The sequence below is a fragment of the Mobula birostris genome, chromosome 2 (genome assembly GCF_030028105.1).
Source record: "Mobula birostris isolate sMobBir1 chromosome 2, sMobBir1.hap1, whole genome shotgun sequence".
NCBI classification, from domain to species: domain Eukaryota; kingdom Metazoa; phylum Chordata; class Chondrichthyes; order Myliobatiformes; family Myliobatidae; genus Mobula; species Mobula birostris.
Window position 1 is genome coordinate 11,579,471 of NC_092371.1, and position 27,759 is coordinate 11,607,229.

The 27,759-nt window shown below is 49.2% G+C and overlaps 1 protein-coding gene across 1 annotated transcript; it reads left to right on the forward strand.

Annotated features, from left to right (window-relative positions):
* The first annotated feature begins 3,394 nt into the window (after positions 1-3,394).
* On the forward strand, positions 3,395-26,843 carry LOC140207711 (carbonic anhydrase 14-like). Its single transcript, XM_072276267.1, has 9 exons — positions 3,395-3,476; positions 5,775-5,795; positions 11,100-11,279; positions 13,793-13,935; positions 14,839-14,934; positions 17,670-17,736; positions 22,130-22,287; positions 26,095-26,221; positions 26,776-26,843. Exons 1-9 carry the CDS (start codon positions 3,395-3,397, stop codon positions 26,841-26,843), a joined length of 942 nt encoding a protein of 313 aa, XP_072132368.1.
* The last annotated feature ends 916 nt before the right edge of the window (positions 26,844-27,759 follow it).

Genomic DNA, 27,759 nt, shown 5'->3' on the forward strand with positions numbered 1-27,759 from the left:
TAGATAAAGATTAGCTTGATTTGTCACAAGTACATCGAAACGTGCAGTGAAATGTCTCGTTTGTGTCAACAACCAACACGGTCTGAGGATGTGCTGGGAGCAGCCTACAAATGCCTCCATGTTTCTGGCGCCAACATGCCTTGCCCACTACCCACTCACCCTGACCTGTATGGTAGGTAGAGGGTTGTGGATCTGTGGAATGCTCTGCCTCAGAAGGCAGTGGAGGCCAATTCCCTGGATTCTTTCAAGAAAGAGTTAGATAGAGCTCTTAAAGATAGCGGAGTGAAGGGATATGGGGAGAAGGCAGGAAAGGGTGCTGATTGTGGATGATCAGCCATGATCACAGTGAATGGCGGTGCTGGCTCAAAGGGCTGAATGGCCTACTCCTGCACCTATTGTCTATTGTCTATTGCCTTTCTAATGTGGGAGGAATGCAGAGCATTTGGAGGAAACCCACACAGTCACAGGAAAACATACAAACTTCTTACAGACGCTGATGGGAATTGAACCCCAGTCACGAGCACCGTAAAGTGTTACACTAACTGCTATTCTACCCCACCCCACCCATCACAGCAGTCGATTAACCCGTGAGCCACCCCTCCCCATGTGGTTGGAATATGGGGGGAAACTGAAGCTCCCGGGAGAAAGGCAGGGAAAACGTACAAGTAGACAGTGACTGAGGTCGGGATTGAACCGGAACCTCCGGCGCTGAGAGGCGGCGGCTCTACCCGCTGCACCACCCTGGCAAAGGCGGCTGTAACGCGGCTCTTTGTGGGAATGTCCAAAGCATTCATCGTTTGCATAAACTTTCACAGCGGGCTTGCTGAAACCTGCTCCCTGGCCACCTGTCAAAGTGTTGGGGCGGGCAGAGGGGCGCCCCGAGGAAGGGGCTTGGGACCAGAATCAGGCCATTCAGCCCATTGAGCCTGCTCTGCTGTTCCATCATGGCTGATTTATTTTCCCTCCCAACCTCATTCTCCTGTTTCTCCCCGTAGCCTTTTACAACCTGACTAATCCAGATCTATCAATTTCGGTTTTAAATACGCCCAGTGGCCTCCATTGCTATTTGTGGTAATGAATTCCACAGATTCACCACCCTCTGGCTAAAGAAATTCCTCCTCATCTCTGTTCTAAATGGACCTCCCTCTGTTCTGAGGCTGTGCCCTCTGGTCCGAGACCGTCTATTAAAAACATCCTCCTCACACCCACTCTCTTTCAGCTTTTCAACGTGAGGCACATGACGAGGCTGCAGTTCTGTCCAGTGTCCTTGGCCACCGAACACGTCCAACGGGGACGCACGGTAACGTGACCGTTATACCAGCCCGGGGCGTCGGAGTTCCAAGTTCAACCCGTAAGGAGTTTTAAAAACGCAAACAACAGGAATTCTGCAGATGCTGGAAATTCAAGCAACACACATCAAAGTTGCTGGTGAACGCAGCAGGCCAGGCAGCATCTCTAGGAAGAGGTACAGTCGACGTTTCAGGCCGAGACCCTTCGTCGGGACATGAAACGTCGACTGTACCTCTTCCTAGAGATGCTGCCTGGCCTGCTGCGTTCACCAGCAACTTTGATGTGTGTTGCCGTAAGGAGTTTTACGTTCCCTCCCGTGAGCGCGCGGATTTCCTTCGTCTGCTCCGGTTTCGTCAGTAGGTTGATCGGTCATTGTAGATTGTCCCATGAATAGTCTAGATGGGTTTCTGAGCAGTGAGACTCTCAGGTTCCATGCTGAGTAGATAGATAGATAGATAGATAGATAGATAGAGAGATAGAGATAAATGGATAGAGAGAAAGAAAATAGATTGATAGATAGAGATAGAGAGAGAGAGAGAGAGAGCTAGATAGATAGGTAGAAAGAAAGAACGAATAAATGAATGGTCCGGAGTCAATGAGGAACCACTCCAACTCCAGCCACTTCCTGGAATCTGGGAGGAAGCCCCCCCCCCCATCATGTCGTAATGACTTCTTGTTCAAGGGTAAATGTCATACTGGGGAGAACTCCCCTCCCCTCCCCTCCTTCCCCCTGGCATCTCCACACGTCCAAACTGAAAGAGCAGTTTATTTAACATCTGACCCCAATGCCCAGTGGATCCAGGACACCTTCTAAAGCCGGCATCCATCACTAAGGACCCCCAATGGCCGGGACATGCCATCTTCTCATTTCTCACACACTCAACAGCTTCCTCCCCTCTGCTATTAGATCTCTGAATGGACAATGAAACCATGTACACTACCTCAATATTGTTCGATTTTTGCACAACTTATTCAATTTATATATAGTAATTTATCATTTTTTATTATAATGTATTGCAATGACCTGCTGCCACAAAACAACACATTTCACAAGACATGCCAGTGATTCTCGTCAGCACTGCCTCTGTAAAGAGTGGGGCTCGAACCCATAACCACCTGTCTCAGAGAGCAGAGTGCCAGCTCACAGACCGGGGGAAGCCAGCTCCTTGGGAAGTTACACCCGCCCCCGAGATCCCGAGCAATCCCAGACCCTACAAAACGGTGGGGGGGTGGGGGGAGAAGCACGAGAGATCCCGCAGATGCTGGAAATCCAGAGCAAAATGCTGGAGGAACTCAGCAGGTCGGGCAGCATCTATGGAAATGAATAAACAGTCAATGTTTCAGGCTGGGACCCTTCATCAGGATTGGAAAGGAAGGGGGAAGAAGCCAGATAAGAAGGTGGGGGCAGGGGGGAAAGGAAAGACTACAAGCTGGCAGGTGACAGATGAGACCAGGTGAGTGGGGCAGGAGAGGTGAAGTGGGAAGCTAGGGGGTGGTAGGCGGAAGCGGTAAAGTGCTGAAGGTCTCTGATAGGAGAGGTCATTGGACCGTGAGAGAAAGGGAAGGCAAGGGGGAATTCGATGGGCAGGTGAGAAGAGAAGGGGTGAAACTGCAGAATGGAAAAAGAGCGAAGTGGGAGAGGGGAGAAATTACCCGAAGTGATTTGTAAGGAATTTGTACGTTCTCCCCATGACTGTGTGGGTTTCCACCGGGTGCTCTGGTTTCCTCCCAAAACTCGAAGACGCACGACTCAGTAGGTTAATTGGTCATTGTAAATTGGTCTGTGATTAGGCTGGGGTTAAATCGGGGGTCGCTGGGCCGCGAGGCTCGTTGGGCTACAAGGGCCAGTTCTGCGCTGTATCTCTACAGTGGAAATTGGTGCCCAGACAGATTATGAGCTGACAGTGGCCTCGTGGCAGTGCTGGAGGCCATGTGCTGGGATTCCACCTTAAGACAGCCGTTCCATCTTAAGGAGGCAGGGCTGGAATAAGGAGCTGAGGTGGGGAGGGGACTCCCTTAGAAAGAGGGGGGGGGGTTGAGACATGACGAGCCTCCATAATTCCTGCAGTCACCAAACGGTCCCAACCTCCTGTGCTCGAGCACAATGCAGCCAGTGGCTGGAACAGTAATACCCAGCTGTCTCCTTCTACTGCTGTTCCTTACAACAGCACAGACAGTGAACAGAGGTACGTCTCAGTCTGTTTTGTGTGTGTGAGAGAGAGGGATACGTCTCATTCTCTTGTATGTGTGAAAGAGAGAGAACAGAGGTATGTCTCATTCTCTTTTGTGTGTGTGTGTGTGTGAGATAGAGACAGACAGGCAGAAAGACAGGAAACAGGTACATCTCATTCTCTTTTCTTATGTGTGTGTGTGAGAGAGACAGAGACACAGGGAGAGAGACATCTCATTCTTGTGTGTGTGTGTGTGTGTGTGTGTGTGAGAGAGAGAGAGAGAGAGAGAGAGAGGGACAGACAGATGCAGAAATGGAGATGGAGGGAGAGAGGGAGAGAGACAAAGAGAGACAGATAAAGAAAGAGAGAGACAGGGGAACAAGAGGGGTGGGTAAGATTTAACCTATCCTAGCTTCTACCGCCTTCTTTTCCAGTCCTGACCCCAAATGTTGACTGTTTATTTCTCTCAACAGATGCTGTCTGACTTGCTTCCTCTAGCGTTTTTGTGTGTTGCTATAAATGTGTGTGTGTGTGTGTGTGTGTGTTTTCCTCCTGAGTGAAGCTATTCAGCCCATCGCATGTCTGTGCTAGCCCTCAACAACGGAACAAAAACTTGCGGGATTGTATGTTGCAGAGAAATGGTTCGGACTGAGAGGTTTTCCCTAGGGTGGAAGTGCCCGTGTAGAAGAGGGCTTTTAATGCCACCGTCTTTCGTCGAGAATCAGATCTCCAACCCGCAGACTGATTTCCCCGCTCTTCTGTCTTCGACTGAATTTAGTGTTGTCCCCTTTGTCATTCTTCGTGGCTTTGCCGGGAATCAGTTCTCGCCCAGGTCGGGGACCTGGAGGGTCTTATACAGTATATCTCTGATCAATCTGCCTGAGGTTTCTGAATAAAAGGATCCCAATCTAATGCAGATCCTCACCCTCCCTTCTCCCACCTCCCTGCTCTCTCTACCCCTCTCTCCCCTTCCCCCTTTCTCTCATTTTTCTCTCCCCCCTCTCTCCCCTTTCTCTCTCCCGGTCCTTTATCTCTTATCCCTTTCTCTCTCTCCCGCTTCTCCCCCTCTCCCCCCTGTATTCCGAACTGTGATCCCGGAGTAACATCCTCACAGTGCCTGCTGGATCGATCAGCGTCTGTGGAGGGTAGAGAAGCTGTTGACGCTTCGAGAGCGGCCGGGTGGATCTCGACCCGAAAGGTCCACAGTTTCTTCTGCCCCTACGGACGCCGCTCGACCCGCTGAGTTCCCCCGGCAGTTTGTGTGCCGCTCCGGGTTCCGGTATCTGGAGCCTCGGACTCACGGGTTATAACCTTCGCCGACTCTCCCGACCTCAGCGATGCCCTGAAAACTCTTGACCGTCTGGGCCACCGAGTTGACCCTAACAGTGTCCTGGGTGTGTTTAACCAGAGTTAGGGAAATAAGGGTTTTTTTTAAAGCACTCTCCCGTGACTGTCCTCGCTTATTTTAGAAACATATGTCAGAGTGAGAGGCACCTTGAAAAATTTACAGAGTTCTCCTTGCAGGCTCTAATCTTCCGGCTGGCGGAAAGCTGTCATTAACAGAAGTCGCATCTACAGTTCTGCATTCACGTCTGCCCGCCCGTTCTCGGAAAGATGTCGAGGTTTTGGGGTTTAGCAGGGTGCTGTCTGGTTGAGGAGGCATGCGCTATCACGAGGGGCTGGATGAACTTGGGGCGTTTTTTTCCCGGCGGGCCAGAGGCTGAGCGGAGATATGATGAAGGTTTATAGGATCATGAGAGGCACAGATAGCGTGGACGGGGAGTATCTGTTCCCCAGGGTTGAAATGGCTAAAAAAAAACCGGGAATGCATTGCAGGTGAGGGGGGTTAGGTTCAGAGGGAAAATGAGGGGTAAGTTTTTACTCAGAGGTGTGGATGCCTGGAATGCGCTCCCTCTGCCGAGTCTGGTGGTGGAGGAAAAGTCATTGAGCGTGAGGAGAATGGAAGGATAGGGATGTTCTGTAGGCAGAAGTTAGTTTAATTGATTATTTGATTACTAATTTAAATTGTTCGGCGTAATATTGTGGACTTCGCTTCCGGAGATGCGCAACAGTGCGAAAGGAGCGCCGCGCTGCGGGACGGGGTGGTGAGGAGAGAGCGCCGTGCTGCGGGACAGGGCACTGAGGATGGAGCGCCGCGCTTCTGGGGACATGAGGGTGCAACGAGGAGATGTTTTTTGGTGGCGAGGTGGGGATCGAAGGCCCTAATTTGTTAAACGAACTCCGCTCCGGCGTCTGACAAAACCATACACCGTTCCAATCGGTGAATCTAATTCCCGATCTTTCTCTCCACAGCTTCCCACTGGGAATATGACGGTAAGTTTCACTATAAACATCAACACGTTGATTCACTCCAGTTCCTTTGTCCCTGTTTATTAATCCCCAACACACCGGGACGGTGTAGAGGGAGCTTCACTCTGTGTCTGATCCCGGGAGTGTGTGATGGGACCGTGTAGGGGGAGCTTTACTCTGTGTCTGACCCCAGGAGTGTGTGATGGGACGGTGTAGAGGGAGATTCACTGTGTGTCTGACCCCGGGAGTGTGTGAAGGGACTGTGTAGAGGGAGTTTCACTCTGTGTCTGACCCCGGGAGTGTGTGATGGGACAGTGTAGAGGGAGCTTCACTCTGTGTCTGACCCCGGGAGTGTGTGATGGGACGGTGTAGAGGGAGTTTCACTGTGTCTGACCCCGGGAGAGTGTGATGGGACGGTGTAGAGGGAGCTTCATTCTGTGTCTGACCTTGGGAATATGTGATGGGACGGTGTAGATGGACCTTCAGTCGGTGTCTGACCCCGGATACAAGATTCAAGGGAATTGCAGACTTGGGATCCAGGCATCTGTGTCAGAGCGACTGGAATCCGGGACGATGAAGAGACTGGAGTTACAGGAGGACAGGGATGTGGAAAGGTGATCGGACTGGAGTGGGTTACGGCGGTATGTGAAGTGTGGGCTGCGGGGATACTCGCAAGCCAAGGGGATCACGGTAACGTAGCAGTTAGCGCGGCGAAATGACGGCTCCGGGCTTCGGAATTCAGAGTTCAGCAGCGTCTGCGAAGAGTTTGCGCGTTTCTGTCCGTGTGCGCACGAGTTTCCTCCGGATGCTCCGGTTTTCTCCCACAATCCAAAGACGTACTGGATTGGAGGTTAATTGGTCATTATAAATTGTCCTGTGATTAGGCTGGGGTTAAATCGGGGTTTGCTGGGGGACCAGCTTCCAAACTGTATCCTTAAATTAAAAAAAAAAGCCAAGTCGGGGAAACAGCAGTGTTGTTGAACTAGGTGCGGTGTTGGTCCAGGTTCAGCAGTCTTGGTTCAGAGCGCCCGAATGGGACTTCATGCAAGTTTAACCCCCAACCACATTCAGGGCTCACTTTAGCAGAAACGAGGTGAACGCAGCCCGGCCCATCGCACAATCCACCTCCCTCTGTCCACACTCCCTGCTGCATCAGGAAAGCGGCCAGCAAGATGACGAATCCTCCCACCCCGCTGGCTCTCTCTTCTCCTACAGAAGCCCGAGAACACGTACCGCCAGAGTCAGAGACAGCTTCTACCCCGCGGTATTACCAGACCTCAAAGATGAAGGGCTACTCTTGGCCTCTTACCCCTTTTCCTCATCTGCCTATCACTTCCTCCCCAGTCTTCCATAGTCCACTCCCCTCTCTTATCAGATTCCTTCATCTTGGGCTCGCTGCCTCTTTCACCTATCCCCTCCTCTATCACCTGGCTTCATCGGGGCAATTCTGAGGCCGGTCATTCTTGCTGCCCTAGTTGAGTAGATCCTCTTAACGTCAGCCTTTCCTGGTACAAATTTATTTTTGTCCAGGAGGTGCCAATAGGAGGTTCTGTTTTGGGCCGTTTCTTTTTTCTTTGGGGGGGGTAGGGGTGGGTGGTTCGGACATAGAGCAAGTAACTTCAGCCACCGATCTTCAGATTAGAAGACTGGAATTAAATTTAAAATGCAGCTCTGAACAAGGGGTTCCTAAAAGCCGTGAATCACAGCTAATGGGAAGGCCAGACAATGTCGATTAAAATGCATTTAGGTGTCTGCGGTGTGGGTGTGAAGCGGGAGGTGTAAAGGTTGTGTGTAGCTCAAATAAAGCATTGTGGGTGCATTGTAAATATGGAACTGTCCTTTGATATTTGGCACATAAAATGCCGTGTAGCCTTGGGTCCAGCAGCTCTTCTTCCGAGAGGGTCTCCATGTGATGCGTGTCTCACTTTGTCGAATAAAGAGACAACTTCGCATCCAACTGTACTTCTCACGTGACTTTGTTCACGTGACAACGCCTCCTATTACCTACAAGCTTGTCCCCCTTCCCTCCCCCCACAGTTTTATTCCGGCGTTCCCCACCCCCCCCCATCCTGAAAACTTGGCATGAAACGTCGACTGTTTATTCATTTCCATAGATGCTGCCTGTCCTGCTGAGTTGTGCCTTGATCTCCCAATCTATCTAGTCGTCGTCGCCCTTGTACTCTGCCTGAACTGCACTGCATGTTCCTGTAACTCCAACACCCTATTCTAGTTTTTACCGCCTCGATGTAACCTGCCTGGATTAGAACCAGAATCGGATATAGAAACATAGAAAACCTACAGCACAATACAGGCCCTTCAGCCCACAATGCTGTGCTGAACATGTCCCTACCTTAGAAATTACTAGGGTTACCCATAGCCCTCTATTTTTCTGAGCTCCATGTACCTGTCCAGGAGTCTCTTAGAAGACCCTATTGTATCCACCTCCACCACTGTTGCTGGCAGCCCATTCCACGCACTCACCACTCTCTTACCCCTGACATCTCCTCTGTACCTACTTAAAACTGTGCCCTTTCGTGCTAGCCATTTTAGCCTGAGAAAAAGCCTCTGACTATCCACACGATCAATGCCTCTCATTGTTTTGTACACCTCTATCAGGTCACCTTTCATCCTCCATCACTCAAGGAAAAAAGGCCGAGTTCACTCAACCTATTCTCATAAGGCATGCTCCCCAATCCAGGCAACATCCTTGTAAATCTCCTCTGCACCCTTTCTATGGTTTCCACATCCTTTCTATAGTGAGGCAACCAGAACGGAGCACAGTACTCCAAGTGGGATCTGACCAGGATCCTATATTGCTGCAACATTACCTCTCGGCTCCTAAACTCAATCCCACGATTGATGAAAGCTAATGGACCATATGCTTTCTTAACCACAGAGTCAACCTGTGTAGCAACTTTGAGTGTCCTATGGACTCAGACCCCAAGATCCCTCTGATCCTCCACACTGCCAAGAGTCTTACCATTAATACTATATTCTGTCATCATATTTGACCTACCAAAATGAACCACCTCACACTTATCTGAGTTGAACTCTATCTGCCACTTCTCAGCCCAGTTTTGCATCCTATCAATGTCCCGCTGTAACCTCTGACAGTCCTCCACACTATCCACAACACCTCCAACCTTTGTGTTTACTAACCCATCCCTCCACTTCCTCATCCAGGTCATTTATAAAAATCACAAAGAGTAGGGATCCCAGAACAGATCCCTGAGTCACACCACTGGTGACCGACCTCCATACAGAATATGGCCCATCTACAACCACTCTTTGCCTTCTGTGGGCAAGCCAGTTCTGGATCCACAAAGCAATGTCCCCTTGGATCCCATGCCTCCTTACTTTCTCAATAAGCCTTGCATGGGCTACCTCGTCAAATGCCTTGCTAAAATCCATCTACACTACATCTACGGCTCTACCTTCATCAACGTGTTTAGTCACATCCTCAAAAAATTCAATCAGGCTCATAAAGCATGACCTGCCTTTGACAAAGCCATGCTGACTATTCCTAATCATATTATGCCTCTCCAAATGTTCATAATTCCTGCCTTACCAACTACTGAAGTAAGGCTCATTGGTCTATAATTTCCTGGGTTATCTCTACTCCTTTTCTTGAATAAGGGAACAACATCTGCAACCCTCCAATCCTCCAGAACTTCTCCTGTCCCCATTGATGATGCAAAGATCATCGCCAGAGGCTCAGCAATCTCCTCCCTCGCCTCCCACAGTAGCCTGGGGTACATCTCGTCCAGTCCCGGTGACTTATCCAACTTGATGCTTTCCAAAAGCTCCAGCGCATCCTCTTCCTTAGAATCTACATGCTCAAGCTTTTCAGTCCACTGTAAGTCATCCCTACAATCGCCAAGATCCTTTTCCATAGTGAATACTGAAGCAAAGTACCTCTGCTATCTCCTCCGTTCCATACACACTTTTCCACTGTCACACTTGATTGGTTCTATTCTCCCACGTCTTGTCCTCTTTCTCTTCACATACTTTTTTTTAGATTATGAAGACACGTAGTCCTCTTTTATTGTCATTTAGTAATGCATGCATTAAGAAATGATACAATATTTCCTCCGGTGTGGTATCACAAAACACAGGACAGACCAAGACTGAAAAAACTGACAAAACCACATAATTATAACATATAATTACAACAGTGCAACAATACCATAACTTGATGAAGAAGTCAGTGAGCACAGTAAAGTTCAAAGTTTCTGAGATGTCCCACATCTCACGCAGACGGGAGAAGGAAGGAAAACTCTCCCTGCCATGCCGACCACAATCCGTCTCTGAGTCATCCGAAAACTTCGAGCTCTGATCAGCTCTCCGACACCAAGCACTGAGCGCCATCTCTGTCCGAATGATTCCACTTCCTTCTCAGTCGCCAAAAGCAGGCAAGGCCGGGGATTTTGAGGCCTTCCCTCCGAAAGATTCCCAACCACACAGTAACGACAGCAGTGAACAGGCACTTAAGAAATTTCTCCAGATGTTCCTCTGTGCTTTCATGTCCATTCTCCATCAAATCAGAATTGTCCACGGCCGCTATTTAACAGATACGATATCATTTTTCACTGGCGGGCTGCACACGCACAGGCGCGCCGCCATCTTCTCCTCCCGCCTTGTAGAATGCCTTGGGGTTTTCCTTAATCCTGTCTGCCAAGGCCGTCTCGTGGCCTCTTCTAACTTCTTTCTTAAGCTCCTTCCTGCTAGATTTTTATCATTAGGTAGTTTTTTGAACCTTTGATATGTTGTCATTGATTTCGGTGTCATGCCAATAGTTGTTTTGTGGCAGCAGTACAGTGCAAATACATTAACTCACCCCAAATTATAAATTATATATATAAATAAATGATGCAAAAACAGAATAACATAGTAGGGGTTAATGGACCATACAGAAATATAATAATTTATTTATTAGAGATACAGGGTACTGAGGGAGGAAAGCAGAGCGCCCGGGGGAAACCCACGCATTCACTGGGGAGGATGTACTGACTCCTTATCAGAATTGAACCCCGAATTCTGATGCCGCAAGCTGTAATGGTATCACGCTAACCGTGGGGCCATCTGACAGCAGAGGGGAAGCAACTGTTTCTGAATCATTGAGTGTGGGTCTTCAGGCTCCTGTAGCTCCTCCTCGATGGTAGCAGTGAGTGGAGGGTGTGACTCAGGTGGTGAGGGTTGTCGCCTTTTTGAGGCACCGCGTTTTGAAGATTCCGGGAGTGGGTTGTGCCGCCTGCAACCAGGCCTTTCTTACCGTAACTCAGCACACGTGCCGATATTAAACAAAATGTCACCATGTCAATACGCCAGGTCCCCTGGGAGTCAAACACTGGCAGGAAGAGTTTGTGTACTGCGGCAAGGAAGCGCAGTCCCCCATCAACATCCAGACGCTGAACACCCAGTATGACCGCTCGCTGAAAACCGTTCGGTTAAGCGGTTACAGTGACCTGTCGTGCGACGCCCTCACCCTCTCCAACAACGGCCACACAGGTGAGGAAGCAGCAATGACCACCGCCTTTCAGAGGCAGGGACACCAACGGGGGAGGGGGAGGGGGGAGAATTAAAAGATAAACTTTGTCATATGTGTGTAATGTGGCGGTTTGCATCAAATCAAATCAGCGCGTATGGTACTGGGCAGCCCACATGCTTCAAGTGCCAACATAGTTTGCCCACAATATTGAACACATGCAGGCAACTGGGATTCAATTGGCATCTTGGTCAGCATAGACATCGATGTCTATGTCTCCTGTTTCCTGTCACGTACCACACCCACTCCACACCATCTTTACAGGGTGACAGCAGCTCACCAGAGCCCTCTGTCCTGGGCCGATATGGTCTGTGTCTTCCACTTTCACCATGACCTCAGCCCTCTTCTGGGCTAGGATCTTTCCTCTCCCAAGGATGAGGTCTTTGGAGCTTCTGTTAGTGTTTCTGTAGCTCTGGGTTTTCATGGGATGGGGTTGCTAATCTCATGCCTGACCCTCCTCCTTTGACAGCTGAGTTTGGGATCGTCTATCTGACGTTCCCACTGTTTTGGTCACCTTGCTCACTGAGTGATGTACTGAAGCCAACTAGAATGGTCCCCATTGTGACCTGAATCTCTTCCCTCCTCCTCGTCTGCACGAGAGAGAGAGAGAGAAAGAGAGAGACACACACAACAGAAACAGGCCCTTCAGGACTCTGTCCAATGATCCATTTACATTGACCTCATTTTATTCTCTCCACATTACCCATCATTCTGCCAACCCTCCTCCACTCATCAGCAGGTCAGGCAGCGTCTGTGGAGGGATATGGATGGTGTTTCAGGTTCCAGGTCTAAGATCAGAGGACAAAATAGAGGAGCGTCCATTTAGAACAGAGATGAGGAGGAATTTCTTTAGCCAGGGAGTGGTAAATCTGTGGAATTCTTTGTCACAGGCGGCTGTGAAGGCCAGGTGTGAAGGCAGAGGTTGACAGATTAGGGGCATGAAGGGAGTGTGAGAAGGCAGGAGATTGGGACTGAGAAGGAAAGTGGATAGGTAGATGGAGGGAGAGGGGGAATAGTGACAGAGGATGGGTGGACACAGTTGAGGAGTAGTGAGGGGGGGAATGTGTATAGTGATGGAGGCTGAGAGGTGATAGGTGGAGGTGACAAGGTGCAGATGGTGCAATCTGATAGAAAAGGGAGGTGGAGCATAATGGAGATGGATAAGGCAGATGGAAACAGGTGAGGGGGGCCTAGTGGAGGTGTGTGGGTGATTGGCAGGGGAGTGAAACCGGGTGATGCAGCTTGGGCGGGCGTAGAAGTTGTTGGATGGATCAGGAGGAGAGAGAAAGGGAGAAAGGGACAAAGAGGGAGGGGTGTAGGGGAGGGGAGAACACAGCGATGAGGGGTGTAGGGAAGGGGGGTCACAGAGATGAGGTGGGATATGTAGGAGATGGTGGGAGGTCACAGGGATGGGGAGGGGTGTAGGGGAGTGTTTGGGTCACGGGGAGGTGTGTAGGGGAGTGGGGATACTGAGAATTAGGGGAGGAAGGGGGTCACAGAGATGGGGAGGGGTGTAGGGGAGTGTTTGGGTCACAGAGATGAGGTGGGGTGTGTAGGAGATGGTGGGAGATTACAGGGATGGGGATGGGGTCACAGGGATGGGGCAGGGAGTAGGAGAGAGAGAGGGGTGGGGTAAGGTGAGAGGGAGAGAGAACGATCATCATTGGAATTGGAAATAAGTGTGGGCACTGTAATCACAGCAACATTTGAAACTGCAAACTGCCTTTTCCAAAAACTCTGTTCTGGAAAGTGCTACAGGGCTATAAAACAAAAATCACACAATCTTCTCCCAGGCTTCTAATCTGATCAACCGTTCTACTTCTCCACCCCACCCCCACCCCACCCGTCTCTATCTGTTACCCCTGTCACTGCCCTGTAAGCACCTTAAACCACTTTTATAAAGCTCTTAACAGATGTTGGTGCGTAGCCAAGCGGTTAAGGTGTTCGTCTAGTGATTTGAAGGTCGCTAGTTTGAGCCTTGGCTGAGGCAGTGTGTTGTGTCCTTGAGCAAGGCACTTAACCACATATTGCTCTGCGACGACACCGGTGCCAAGCTATCGGCCCTAGTGCCCTTCCCTTGGACAACATCAGTGGTGTGGAGAGGGGAGACTTGCAGCATGGGCAACTGCCGGTCTTCCACACAACCTTGCCCAGGCCTGCGCCCTGGAAACCTTCCAAAATCCATGAGACTAACGGATGCCTAAAAAATAAGCTCTTAACATTGTAAATACGTGATGGTATTTATGCATATTTTATTCCATGTCCAAACTTTAACCCCGAACTTTATTTTTATATAATTATTTATTCTTTATAACCACAGCAAATTCCTGATCTGTGTAAATGTATAGGGCAAGTAAAGTTGATCCTTCAGCGTACGTGTGTGAGAGAAATGGCCAACTGGTGCGATTCAGCCATTGCAGGAAGAGAGTTTATTCGTGCTCTGCTCTCTAACTGCTCTCTTGCTCCCTCCCTGCAGTGCAGATGGACCTCCCATCCACCATGTACATCAGCAGCTTGCCCCACAAGTACCGAGCCGCACAGCTACACTTCCACTGGGGGAGCCTGGTGTGGCCCAGTGGATCGGAGCACCTCATTGACGGCGAGAGGGCACCTGCCGAGGTAGGATCCTTTGCCCCCTCACTCCCTTCTCCCATCCACTGAAACCTTTGACTGTTGCTTCAGTGGTCCCCTCCAACCCTTACTCCAGGGACAGAGTTTAAGCGTCGGGGTTATGGTTCGGGCGAAAGCCTCTCATGTTTATCACCAGGGACCATAAGATTCACTGTAATGGCCACTTCCCCTTCAGTCCACGTCTCACACAGCCCCAGACTGAGTTGATACAAATTCAGGCTAAACACAGGGGTAACGTGGTGGTGCAGTGGATAGTGGAACGCTTTACAGAGCCAGTGACCCGAATTCAATTCCCACCACTGTCTGTAAGGAGTCTGCACGTTCTCCCCGTGACTGTGCGGATTTCCTCTGGGTGCTTAGGTTTCCTCCCACGTTCCGAAGACATTCTGGTGAGGGTTAGTGTAATTACAGAGAGAAGGCAGAAGAATGGGATAAATCAGCCATGATGGAATGGCGATGGGCCAAATTCTGCTCCTGTGTTTAATGGTTTTGTTACTCTTCCCCCAGCTCTGCTTTGCAAACTCCGGCCCCTTTGTGTTCCCTCCTCCCACAGTCCCAAGTAAAGGTCTCTGAGTGAGAGGGTAGAACCTGGGGGAAGCGGACAGATGTGGGGACTAAAATGAGATGATTGTGGATGGGTGTTTGATGGTGACTGCGGTCTTGGGGAAGGGACTGTTACTGCATTCGAGGAGTCTGTGATCAACACTGGTCTGAAATGGTCCTGGTTCTCCCTGACAAGTGGGAGTCGTCTTCCTCAGCCACCCTGCTGAGGATTTTCAAAATCCAAACACTGACGCCCCAGTGGCTGAATGGCGAGATAACTCTGTACTTCGCACCGAGTTCCCATGGTCACAACAGCAGTGTTTACAATCCGTTTTTGGTTTCTCCCAGATGCACATAGTTCATTACAACTCGGAGAAATATCAGAATGTGTCAGAGGCCATGAGGAAGGCAGACGGGCTGGTGGTCCTGGGAGTTCTGCTGGAGGTGAAGTATTGCAGTGTCGATTGGTCTCCATCATGCTTTAGAGTAGGAACCCTGCATGTAACCAGTTCCCCCTCCTCCTCTCTTTCTCTGGTTATTCTCTCACCCCTTCCCATCACCTCCCTATGGTTGCCCTCCTTCCCTTTCTTCCACTTTCCTATCAGATTCCTGCTCCTTCATCCGGTCGTATCTTTCACCTGCAAACTTATACTCTGCCTTTCTTATTCTCTCTTCCTTTCCAGTGCTTGTGAAAGGTCACTGTTTATTCCCCTCCACTGATGTTGCCTAACCTGCTGCATTCCAACAGTATTTTGTGTGTGTTGCTTGGATTTCCAGATTGTGTTTATGTAAAGTTTACATTGTAAACCGTCAAGAGTGTAAAGAGTAGCTCTAACCTCCACCCATTAGATAGCACTAGAGTCAGAATCAGGTTCATTATTACTGACACGAGTCCCGAAATGTATTGTGTCAGCAGTTCAATGCCAAGGCATAAACATTACAATAAGTTACAACATAAGTAGTGCAAAGATAAATCATGAGACAGTGTTCATGGACCTTCAGAAATCTGATGGCAGAGGGGAAGAAGCTGCTCCTGAAATGTTGAGCGTGGATCTTCAGGCTCCTGTACCTCCTCCCTGATGGTAGTAATGAGAAGAGGGCACGTCCTGAGTGATGAGGGTCCTTAATAATGGATGCCCCCCCCCAAGACACTGCCTCTTGAAGAGGTCACCAGTACATCTGTAGAAATTGCAAGTCTTTAGTGACATACCAAACCTTCTCAAACCCCTCATGAAGTAGATCTACAGGTGTGCCTTCTTCATAATTGCGACACTGCATGTTGGGGGCAGGATAGATCCTCTGAAAGGTCAATGCCCAGGTAGTTGCAGTGCTCACTCCCTCCTCCCTTGAAAAGCGATCCCAGTCAGAGTAAGTCCATTTCTGTAATAGAGGATAAGTTTGCTTCTGGAACGTTTCCCTACAAGAGGATTGTTGGTGTAAGGTAAGTGGGAGTTAATTGTGCCAGTCCATTATTAATTAGAGTGGTGAGGGCCCCAGGTATAATTATGAAAGGGGGAGTTATCCAGCCACTCCTGTGCTGACCAATCAGCTAATTGAAGAGAAAACCAGAGGCTGGGTGCTCCACAGTGAATGACACAGAGACTTCCCACTTCCCCGAGAGAGAGCATCTCCAACAATCCCTGGCAATATCTGAATCACCAAACACTCACAAATTTCTAAAGATGTACCATAGAGAGAATTCTGATGGGTTGCATCACCGCCTGCTGTGGAGGCACCGACCGTGCACCACAGTGGGGGAAACCTGCACAGGGTTGTAGTCTCAGTCTGCTTCATCACGAGTACAACCTCCTCACCACTGCAGACATCTTTGAGAGACGGTGCATCAAGGCTACCATCTCATTGCTACCACCTAGGAGGAAGGTGGTACAGGAGCCAGAAGACACACATTCAACATGTTAGGAACAGCTTCTTCCTCTCCACCATCAGATTTTCTGAATGGTCCATGACGACTACCTTACTACGAATAAACCCTTCTCAAGTTTCCATCTGGGTACAGATATCAATTTTAAACCAATGTTTCAAAGACAAACACTACCATCTTTATCAGGGACGATACCTGGGCAGGACTAGTCCAGCGACATTTATACCCCTCTGTCGTCCATCCCTCCTGATTGGTTGAGGATTAACCAATCAGGTTTCTGCTGTCCCACCACGTTTACCATCAAATTCCAGTTCTTACTTAAAGCGAGATTTTAACAAAGACAAAGGTCTTGCTTTAAGTAAAGCAAATTACTGGAATTCTGGAATGAGCTTTCAGAAGTGGTTGAGTTGGTACAATCACAGCATTTAAGAGGCATTTAGATGGGTGCATGGAGGGGAGGGGATTGGTGGGTTACAGGCTGAATGCAGGCGTCTGGGACTAGCAAGTACGATGCTGTGGTCAGCATGGATCAGTCAGACTGCAGGACCGGTTTCTGTGCTGTGTTACTCCATGGCCATCCAGAACGCACAACTGGCACTCCCTCCCTCTACCACATTAGCTGCATTTCCCACAGTCTACAAACTCCCACAGTTACTCGTCCGAGCTACTTCGAAAGCACTTCCCCAACCTGCCACCCTCTCCCAGAGGGCACAGGGAAACCACCAGCCGCAGGTTCCCCCTCGCCCTTCCCGACTTGGGAACACCTTGGCCAAGTCTGTGTCATGGGGTCTAAATCCTAGGACTTGCCTCCCCTACAGCACTACGAGAGCAGCTTCTCCACACAGACTGCAGTGGTTCAAGACAGCAGCTCACCCCCAACCCCTGAACGGCCACTAATGGATGGCTTACAGGAGGTGTGGGGGCTTGGTGCCAGAGATCATGGATCAGAGTTCAGTTTCCTCCGCTGTCTGTAAGGAGTTTGTACATACATTCTCCCTGCGACAACGTGGGCTTCCCCTCACTTTCCGGAGATGTACGGGTTAGGCTGAGTAAATTGTGGGCACGCTATGCTGGCGCCAGAAGCGTGGTGACACTTGCGGGCTGCCCCCAGCACAGCTTTGGACTGTGTAGGCTGTTGATGCAAACAGCACATTTCACTGTATGGTTCAATGGCCAAGTGACTGAATGAGCTCATTTTTTAATCAATCTATAATTGAATCAAAACTCCCGTGTGAACAAAATGCAGCAAACATTGTGGGGAAGGTACTAATATTGCACTTTTTTATATTTAATGAAGGTTGGGAAATTTAAAAATCCAGCTTATGAAAATATCCTGCGTCACTTGGAATCGATCCCATTTGCAGGTAAGGTGTCTGCGAGCCCCAGCCGTTAGGAAGAGCTGTATGGCGCACTGGCTGGATCAGACCGCCAACCCCAGGTCACCGCAAGCATCCTATAACCCTGGCTGTCCTTTTACCAGAACTGTCTTAGCTCAGTATGTCAGTCCACTGGCTCTGGGTCAGACAGCCGAAGGTTTGGAGCCCTCTCCAGTGGGGTCAGCCTGAAGCTGCAGGGAGAACCAGAGAAGGATTAATTTCTAATGGAATGGGTTTACACCACAGGAAAACAGGCCCTTCGGCCCAACTCACCTGTGTTGACCAAGCTACCAACCTGGATTAAAGATGGCTTTATTTGTCACATGTACAATGAAACAGACAGTGAAATGCTTCGTTAACACAGTACAAGGATGTGCTGGGGGCTCCGTGCCTGAACTTACTAACCCTAATCAGTACGTCTTTAGACCCCAGGGAAACCCCAGGAGAACATACCGACAGGATTGGGAATTGAACCCCAATTGCTGGCACGTAAGGCGTTGTGTTAGCCACTAGCCACTTGGCCCTCTTCTCTATAAATCTTCCCTACTATCCTCAAGGATGCCTTCTATCCCACTGTTCTCCGTGACCTTTGATGTCCTGACCAATCGCCCTCACCTTTAAATATACTCAATAACTCGTCCTCCACAGCTACCTGTGGAGTTCATTGCCACAGATTCACCACCTTCTAGATAAAGAATATTCCTCCTCCTCTGTTCCAAGGGGCACTTCCTTCCATTCTGAGGCTGTGCCCTAGACTCCCCCACTTGGGAAACGTCCTCTGCACGTTTACTTTAACCAGGCCTTTCAACACTAGGTAGGTTTCAATAAGATCCTCCCCCTCTCATTCTTCTAAACTCCCAGTGAGTACGGGTCCAAAGCCATCAAACCAACCTTTAGTCTATGTTAATATCTCTACCCGTATTGTCACTTTCTTTGGGAACTAGAGACCTTGGCCCCTATGTTTAACAATGTTTTCTCAACAACCTACCCTATTTGACTTCCCAAAATACATCATCTCAAACTCATTGGGATCAGACCCTACCAATTACCTGGACAAAGGGTTGTAGTTTCTCCTTCCATAGACGCTGCCTGACCTTATGTAGAACAGTACAGTTCAGAATCAGGCCCTTTGGCCCACAATGTGTATGCTGACCACAATGCTAAATTAAACCCAGTCCTTCTGTTCACGTGGTTAACAGTGTCTTAAACATAGACACGAGATTCTGCGGATGCTGGAAATCTTGAGCAACACACACAGAATGCTGGAGGAACTCAGCAGGTCAGGCAGCATCTATGGAGAGGAATAAGCAATTGATGTTTCAGGCCGAGACTCTTCACCAGGACTGGAAAGGAAGGTGGGGAGGGGAGGGGATGGGGATAAGGATAGGGGAGTACAAACTGGCAGCTATTTATTCAACACATCTGGACACTTGAACACACAGTAGGGCAGAGGTACAGGTCTGGTGAAGGGCCTCAGCTTGCAGCAGTGACTGCTTATTCCTCTCCAATGTGCGGACTGACCTGCTGAGTTCCTCCAGTATTGTGTGTTAATAGGAACAGGCCCTCTGGCCCACAATGCCTGTGTCAGCCACGACGCTAAAATAAAATAAACCTCTTGTGCCTGCATATGATCCATATCTCACCATTCCCTAACACCACCACTGTCTCCACTTCCACCACCCCATTCCAGGCACCAGGCACTCTCTGCTCTGTGTAAACGAAACTTCAGAATCAGATTTAATATCACTGACTTAGGTCATGAAATTTGGTTTTTTAGCAACAGCAGTATATTGCAAAATATCATAATAATAAAAACTGAATTGTAATAAAGATATACACATCTTCAAAGAGGAAAAATAATGAGGTAGTGTACATGGCTTTACTGTCCACTTAGATTTAGAAATATGAAGGCTGAGGGGAAGAAGCTGTTCCTGAAACTTGAGTGTGTGTCTTCAGGCTCCTGTACCTCCTCCCTGATGGTAGCAATGGGAAGAGGACATTTCCTGTGAGATTCGGGGGGTGGGAGGGGCTCTTAATGCCACCTTTCTGAGGCATCGCCTTTTGAAGGTGTTCTCACTGCTGGGGAGGCTGGTGCCCATGATAGAGCTGGTTGAGTTTACAACATTCTGCAGTCTTTTCCGATCCTGCGCAGTGGCCCCTCCATACCAGACGGTGATGTAACCGGTTAGAATGCTCCCCATGGTACATCTGCAGAATTTTACACATGTCCTTTAAACTTACCTGCTCTCACTTTAAATGCATATCCTCCAGTATTCAACGTTACTACCCTGAGAACAAAGACTGTCTCCCATAGTTTTATAAACTCCTCAGCCTCCAATGCTCCAGAGAAAATAACCCAAGTATATCCAACCACTCTTTGGGTTCGGGAACAATTATTACCCTACAGCCATCAAGTCCAGCTCCTGGCCTTCAAGTGTGGCTTAGCTACTAAGCCCGGTGGAACTGTTTCTACTGACAGAAGGGGCAAAGGTGGGTTACTGTGCTCTAAAACCAGTCACTTGGGGCAGATGGGGCTTCTCAGCCGTGGTTGGCAGGTCATTTAAGAGAAAGAAAACTCTTATCTCAAACCCAACCTGCCTTGTGACTATACCCACTCATGGGGAAGGCTTTGGGAATAAACCCTGAGGAAAAATCCGGAGCTGGAATCCCCAAGGCAGTCAATCCTACGTTCAGTTCGACACCAACTGACAACTTCTGTGACGTTGCTGGTGCCAAACTCTATCAGTATCTATCGTCCCCTTTGGATTCACCAGTTGTGTGGAGAAGGGGAGCCTGCTGCCTGGGCAACAGCTTACTCTCCATATCATACTGCCCTGGTTTGTGTATCACGTAGACAGCTAGGACACAATGTCCACGGTCAACCTCGACCAACAGAGGGCCTCAATCTGTAAATTCTATTGCACTTCTGAGTCGTCCTGTAAATGCCTGTTAGAAAAGCGCAGTAGACAGTAACCTAATACTTTGATAGTAGGTTTACTCTGAACTTTATTTCCTGTACCTTCTCATTCTGCTAAGATTTTTTTCCTGATCCAGTACTTTGTTTTGGTTCAGACTTCCTGCAGATATTCTTGGGATTTGTCAGGAAGACCTTTCCCCTTCGCTTCTAGTTCTGGCCCTAATCTGACATCAGTTCAATGCGTCAGCCCTCTGACAGTGCAGCCAACTGGGGGGGGCGGTTACAGCACCAGTGATCTGTGATTGGGGTTCAGTTTCCGCTGGTGTGGTAGTGTAAATGTCTTACAGTGCCAGCAATCCAGGTGCAATTCTCACCGCTGTCCGTAAGGAGTTCGCATGTTCTCCCTGTGACCACGAAATTCCTCCGGGTGTTCCAGCTTCCTCCCATATACCAAGGATGTACAGTTAGGGCTAGCAAGTTGTGGGCATGCATGTTGACAGCAGAAGCCTGGTGACACACGTGGGCTGCTCCCAGCACATCTTTGGACTGGGGGGGGGGGGCGCGGGATGCAAGTGATGCATTTCAGTGTATGAGTGACGAATAAAACTAATCTTTACTCTCTGGAGGCACGTGGGACTCAGACGGTGGGAGAGAAGGATGTCCTTTTAAAACTGATGAGGAGGAATTTCTTTAGTTAGGTGGTGAATCTGTGAAATTTATTACCACATACAGCTGTGGAGGCCAAGTTATTGACTGTATTTAAGTGGAGATGATGGCTCGATTGGTCAGGGTGTCAAAGGTTGCAGGGAAAAGGCAGGAGAACCAGGTCGAGAGGGAAGGGGGGAGACTTGGGCCAAATGGTCTAATTTGACTCCTAGGGGGATGATAGGGTGATGGGAGGACACACACACACACACACACACACAGTACTGTAGCAACTTTATGTATTGCACTGCTGCCACACAAAAAAAAATCATGACTTATGAGTGTGAGTGACGATAAACCCAATTCTGATATGGGTCTCTATTTTAGACTAACAGTGGGAAGGGAACAGGGAGAGGGGAATCGTTGTTGGGAATAAGGGAGAAGGAGGGAGCGGGAAGCACTAGAAAGACTGTCTGTAATGATTAATAAACCAATTGTTTTGAATCAAATCACCTCACCTGGTCTGTCGGGGCTGGGTATGTCTGCACCCACACCACCACTACCCCACCCCTGTACTCCTTCTCTGCCACCCATTCCACACCCCTCCCACGGTGCTCCACCCAACATCCTTTGCTCCCACCAGATTTACAAACTCTCCGTTCCACATTGACAAATACAGTACTGTGCAAAAATCTTAAGACACACTAGCAATATATACACACACACACCCAAGACTTTTTCCACAGTACTGTATGTCGTACTGTCTTACCCACTGAGCCCCTTGGTTAATACTAACCTTGCTGTTGTTCGATTCCTCAGGTCAGGAGGTGGAGATTCCATCCTTTGATATCCGGTCCCTGCTCCCTAAACGGCTGGACCAATACTTCACCTACCGAGGCTCTCTGACCACACCACCCTGCTACCAGAGTGTCCACTGGTTTATATTCCACCAGCGGGTTCCATTATCCCTTTCCCAGGTAGGTGGCCACCAAGGCAGCATCTCCAAATCCAACAGCAGCTTCTTCCCCTAAAGGGTGGCGAGAATGTGGATTGGGGCGACGTGGTAACACTCTACAGTGCCAACAACACGAGTTCAATTCCTGCATCCGCCTGTAAGAAGTTTGTACGTTCTCCACGTGACTGCGTGGGTTTCCTCCCACAGTCCAGGTTAATATGGTAGGTTATTGGGTCACATGAGTTTAAATGGGCAGCACAAGTTTGTTGGGTGGACAGTCTGTTACCATACTCTAAAATAAAGGAAGTGGCTGAAGTGATTTGTACAGATATATTTAAAGGGTAACCGGACAAGGAACACAGAACAGGTTATACTGTTGGATTAAACAAATTGTGTGTTGACACGTGGCCGAGTGGTTAAGGCATTGGTCTAGTGATCTGAAGGTCGCTAGTTTGAGCCTCAGCTGAGGCAGCGTGTGTGTCCTTGAGCAAGGCACTTAATCACACATTGCCCTGCGACGACACTGGTGCCAAGCTGTATCAGCCCTAGTGCCCTTCCCTTGGACAACATCGGTGTCGTGGAGAGGGGAGACTTGCAGCATGGGCAACTGCCGGTCTTCCATACAACCTTGCCCAGGCCTGCGCCCTGGAAACCTTCCAAGGCACAAATCCATGGTCTCACGAGACTAACGAATGCTTATATAATAAACAAATAGAAAAACTATTCATGCAAAGTTGAGCGTCACAGCCAACATTGACTGATGGGCCAAATGGCCTCTGTCCCATTGTGTAATTTTATGTAAGCAAGTGCAAGTAGGGACAGCGTCATAAAACACAGATCACTACGACACAGTACAGGTCCTCGTCTCCTGAAGTGCCAACCCTTTAAACTTACTCCAATCTAACCCTCCCCTCCATTTTTCTTTCATCCATCTGCCTATCCAAGAATCTCTTACATGACCCCAATATATCTGCTCTGGCGTTACATTTCACAGACCCACCACAGTGTATATAACAAAACTCTACCTCTGACTCCACCCGCCTATGCTTTCCTCCACTCACTTTAAAATTACACCCTTTCCCATTAGCCACTTCCATCCTGCTGTCCACACTGTCAATCTCACATCATCTTGTACACCTCTTATCAAGTCATCTCTCATACTCCTTCGCTCCAAAGGGAAAAGTCCTTCCTTGCTCAACCTTTCCTCACAAGATATGCTCTCTAATCCAGACAGCGTCCTGGTAAATCTCTACAGCACCCTCTCTAAAGCTACCACATCCTTCCTATAATGAGGCAACCAGAACCAAACAGATACTCCCAAGTGTGGTCAAATCAGGGTTTTATACAGCTGCAACATTGTCTCATGGCTCTTGAACTCAAATCCCTAATGTTGGCCAACACTTCATATGCCTTAAATTGCGCGGCAACTTTGACTGATCTATGGACCCCAAGATCCCTCTGTTCCTCCACACTGCTAAGAATCCTACTATTAACCCCGCATTCTGACTTCCAAAGTGAATCACCTTCCTTTTCCAGATGGAGCTCCATCTGTCGCTTCGCAGCCAGGTCTCAGCCTGGCCCTGCATCCCACCAGTGTCTCACTGTCGATGTTTAATTCGCACCGCTGTCTGTAAATTCTTCCTCTGACCACACAGGTTTCCTCAGGGTGCTCCTGTTTCCTCCCACATTCCAAATACATACCAACATTCAATAGGTTTCAGTGAGGTTCTTCCCACCCCCCCACCCCCACCCCCACCCCCACCCATTCTTCTAAACTCCAGCAGAGTCATTAAATGCTCCTTCTATAAATAACCCTTTTATTCCCAGGATCATTTCCATGAACCTTCTCTGAACCCTCTCCAGTGTCCATTCATCCTTTCTTTGATAAGGGGCCCAAAACTGATCACAATAATCTATGCGAGGCCTGACCAATAAAACCTCAACGTTGCATCTTTGCTTTAAAATTCCAGTCCTGTCGAAATGAATGCCAACATGACATTTGCCTGCCTTGCCAATGACTCAGCCAGCAGGTTGAGGTCTAGCGAATCCTGTACACAGACCCCCAAGTCTCTCTGTAATAGCAATGCAGTAACTGCTACTCTGTAGTGGTGAGTTAATACCAAACTCCACTAGAGTCAGCACACTACCATTATCTCTGAATAAACCTAATAAAAATTATTAGAAAAGATTTTTTTTTAAACCCAGGAGAGTGGTAGAGACTCCTTAGCAGAGAGGTCAATAACAGGAGAGGTGGATTTAAATTAAATTGCCAGATTAGAGGGGGACTGGGTAAACTAATGGGACTTGGAATCACGAGGGAGGTGGATTCAGAAAGCATTACGGCAGAGCTGGGTGATGTCTCCAAGCACCATAACTTGTGGGACTCTACATAAAGATGAACTCAGCAGGTCAGGCAGAATCTTTGGAGGGGAATAAACAGTTGATGTTTCAGGCCGAGACCCTTCAAAGGAAGGGGAAAAGAATGAAGGGAATAGGCTGAAGGCTGTGGAGTGGGAGTGGGTGCACATTGAACACAATGAGGAGAATGGCCTCCTTTTACACAGCAGTATGTCATGGCACTGCTCGTCTCAGGTATGATTTACTCTGGGACCTGCACTTGTGGGATATGGGGCTTGGGAGCCAAGGAGCTATGATGGGGGTGGGGGTGGGGGGGGTGCTTGGACCCCATTCCACTTTGCGTGGGTGTTATAGAGTGCCACAGCAGAGAAACAGGCCCTTCAGCCCATCTGAAAGTAAAACCTGCCCTGGAAGAGGTCCCAATGATCCAGAAATCTGAATCCCTGCCCCCCACTCCAATCCCTCAGCCACCTCAATCTATTCCTATACTGTCATGTGGCACAGGCAGTAATCCCAAGGTTACTACCTTTGAGGTCCTGCTTCTCAAATTCTTTCCTAACTCACTGTAGTCTTTTTTCAGAACCTCCTCCCTTTTCCTACCTATGTCGTTAGTTCCAATATGTACCACAACCTCTGGCTGTTCTCCTTCCCACTTCATGATATCCTGGACCTTGGCACCCTGGAGGCAAACTACCATCTGCATTTCTTTCCTGTATCCACAGAATTGCCTGTCTGACCCCCTAACTACAGAGTCCCCTATCACTGCTGCCATCCTCTTCCTTTCCCTACCCTTCTGAGCCACAGGGACAGACTCTGTGCCAGAGGCACGGCCACTGTTGCTTCCCCCATCTCTCCCAACAATACTCAAACAGGAGTACTTATTGTTAAGGCGGATGGCCACCAGGGTACTCTCTAGCACCTGCTTCTTGCCCTTCCCTCTCCTGTTACCCACTTCTGTCTCCAGTGGTCCTGGGGTTACTACTTGCCTATAACTCCTCTCTATCACCTCCTCACTCTCCCTGACCAGACGAAGGTCATTGAGCTGCAGCTCAGCTCGACGCACCTGGTGCAGATGTGGTTGCCCAGGAGGCCGGGAGTCTCCAGGACCTCCCACATCTGACACCGAGCACAGAAAACCACCCTCACACACATACTCTGTCTTTATTTTAATCAGATAACCTACCTGGCCTTGACCCTTTATCGCCTAAGCCCCATTGAGCCAAAGCCTTCCTACTCGTCTCCCACTACTCAGACGCCCACTCTGTAAATCTGTCTTCCTTTTAAACTCTTCCCGCTATTCTCACTGGCCGACCTCCAGGGCAGTCGTGCCCTGTTCAAACTGCTGAAGAAATAACTTAGTGTTGGGAGGGAAGAGTGCTCCCCATGCTGTTTGTGGGATCTTGCTGTGCACAGATTGGCTGTTGTGTCTGCAACATTAAAGGCACTAAGCAGCAACCTTTCCCTCCCACAGTTCAAGACCCTGAGGACTGGGCTGTTCCGCACGCCAAATGACACTGTGCAAACTCTGCCGTTGGTCAATAACTTCAGAGAGGCCCAGCCAGTCGGAAACCGGCCAGTCAAGGCCTCGTTCCCTGTGGGTGAGTTCCCTATGCTTTTTTTTCTTTAAAAATCGAGTTTATTCATGAAAACACTAAACAGTAACTAGGAATTCACAAGACCTTAACACACAGGGGCAGAATTAGGCCATTTGGCCCATCAATCTGCTCCAACATTCCATCCTGGCTGATTTACTTTCCCTCCCAACCCCATTCTTCGAGAAGACTACAAGACATGGGAGCAGGAGGAGACCTTTCCGCCCATCATTCACAAACTATTTACAATTATTATCTACAACATACTCGAGCTCAGGGACGGTGGGGCACAGACATCGCCGGAGAGAAGGGGCAGGCAGTCTGGACCCTGGACTGCCCGCCACCTGGACCTGTAAATGGCCAGCTTGCCTGTGCCCAAGGAGCAGCTCTCTCCCCTACGTGCCTGGTGACTGAGAGATCAGGAAGCTGACGTGTGGGGATCCCCCAGGCTGGGATGTGGGGTACCTCAGGGGGAAATGGGGTGAGGTTGCAAAGGGCACCTCAAAGAACGGGTAGATCGTGGGGAGAGAATCTGTGTTGATACCATCTCTTCCCTGCAGGTTGGGTCATTGACTTTCGGAAGGCAGTCCAAAAACTTCTGAAGATGCTGTCGATGAAACTGCACTGAGTGTCGGGCTCTCCCCCAGTGGGAGTGCTCCCCGATTGCTCTGAAGATGCCCCTATCGTGGGGGAAGAACGCTCTCAGCCCTGTCTACCAGGAGGAGTGTTTCAGGCTCTTTGGTGCTCTTTCTCCCCCCACCCGTCGACACATCCACAGCTTCATTTGTCACCTCTGGATCCAACTAAGTGAACACTCCTCTGGTCAGTCCTACCCACCCTTGACCTGGTCACGTGCTCATCTTAACCTCTGCTGCCCATGCCTCCAATCTCATTGTGTGCAAATAATGCCTGCTTGGTCACCTCCACTTGTACCTGCGCCCACCTCCCTGTCTCACAATGCTACCAGGAACCCCCTTATGCTCTAACAGGGCACCACAGTCCATGTGATGCTCGTACAGCTTGGGCTGTTCCAGAGCTCTAAGTCCAATTCCGGTGCCACCAGTAAGGAGTTTCTATGTTCTCCCCATGAATCGCGTTGTTTCCTCCCACAGTCCAGCTGACGAACTGGTTAGTAGGTCAACTGGTCACTGTAAATTGTCCTGTGATTAGGCTAGGGTTAAATCAGTGGGTTGCTGGGCAGTGCAACTTGTTGGCCTGTTCCACGTTGTATCTCTAAATAATAACTGGATTGTGCCTCAGAGCTCTGGAATTTCCCTTTGAGTCTCTCAACCTCACTTTCTCTCTTGAAGATGCTTCTTAAACCTTCCCCTTTTATGGCCACCTGCCCCGGTATCTCCCCATGTGTCAAATAGAGTTGGTCAACGTTCCAGTGAAACAGATCGTGACTTTATAAATGTCACTCTGAGCTCTACAATAGTAATCCTCACCCCATCCTCCACTGAGTCATCATCACCCCAATCCTCAGATCTCTCTCGCTATCCCCACACTCTGCTCCCTCTCACCTACTCCGTCACCTCTCCAGG

Bases quoted from the DNA above. Each gene is read 5' to 3' on its own strand.
- LOC140207711 (XM_072276267.1), top strand. From the start codon at position 3,395: ATGCAGCCAGTGGCTGGAACAGTAATACCCAGCTGTCTCCTTCTACTG. The intron at 13,936-14,838 runs GTAGGATCCTTT...GGTTTCTCCCAG, and splicing joins GCGAGAGGGCACCTGCCGAG to ATGCACATAGTTCATTACAA. The intron at 17,737-22,129 runs GTAAGGTGTCTG...TCGATTCCTCAG, and splicing joins GGAATCGATCCCATTTGCAG to GTCAGGAGGTGGAGATTCCA.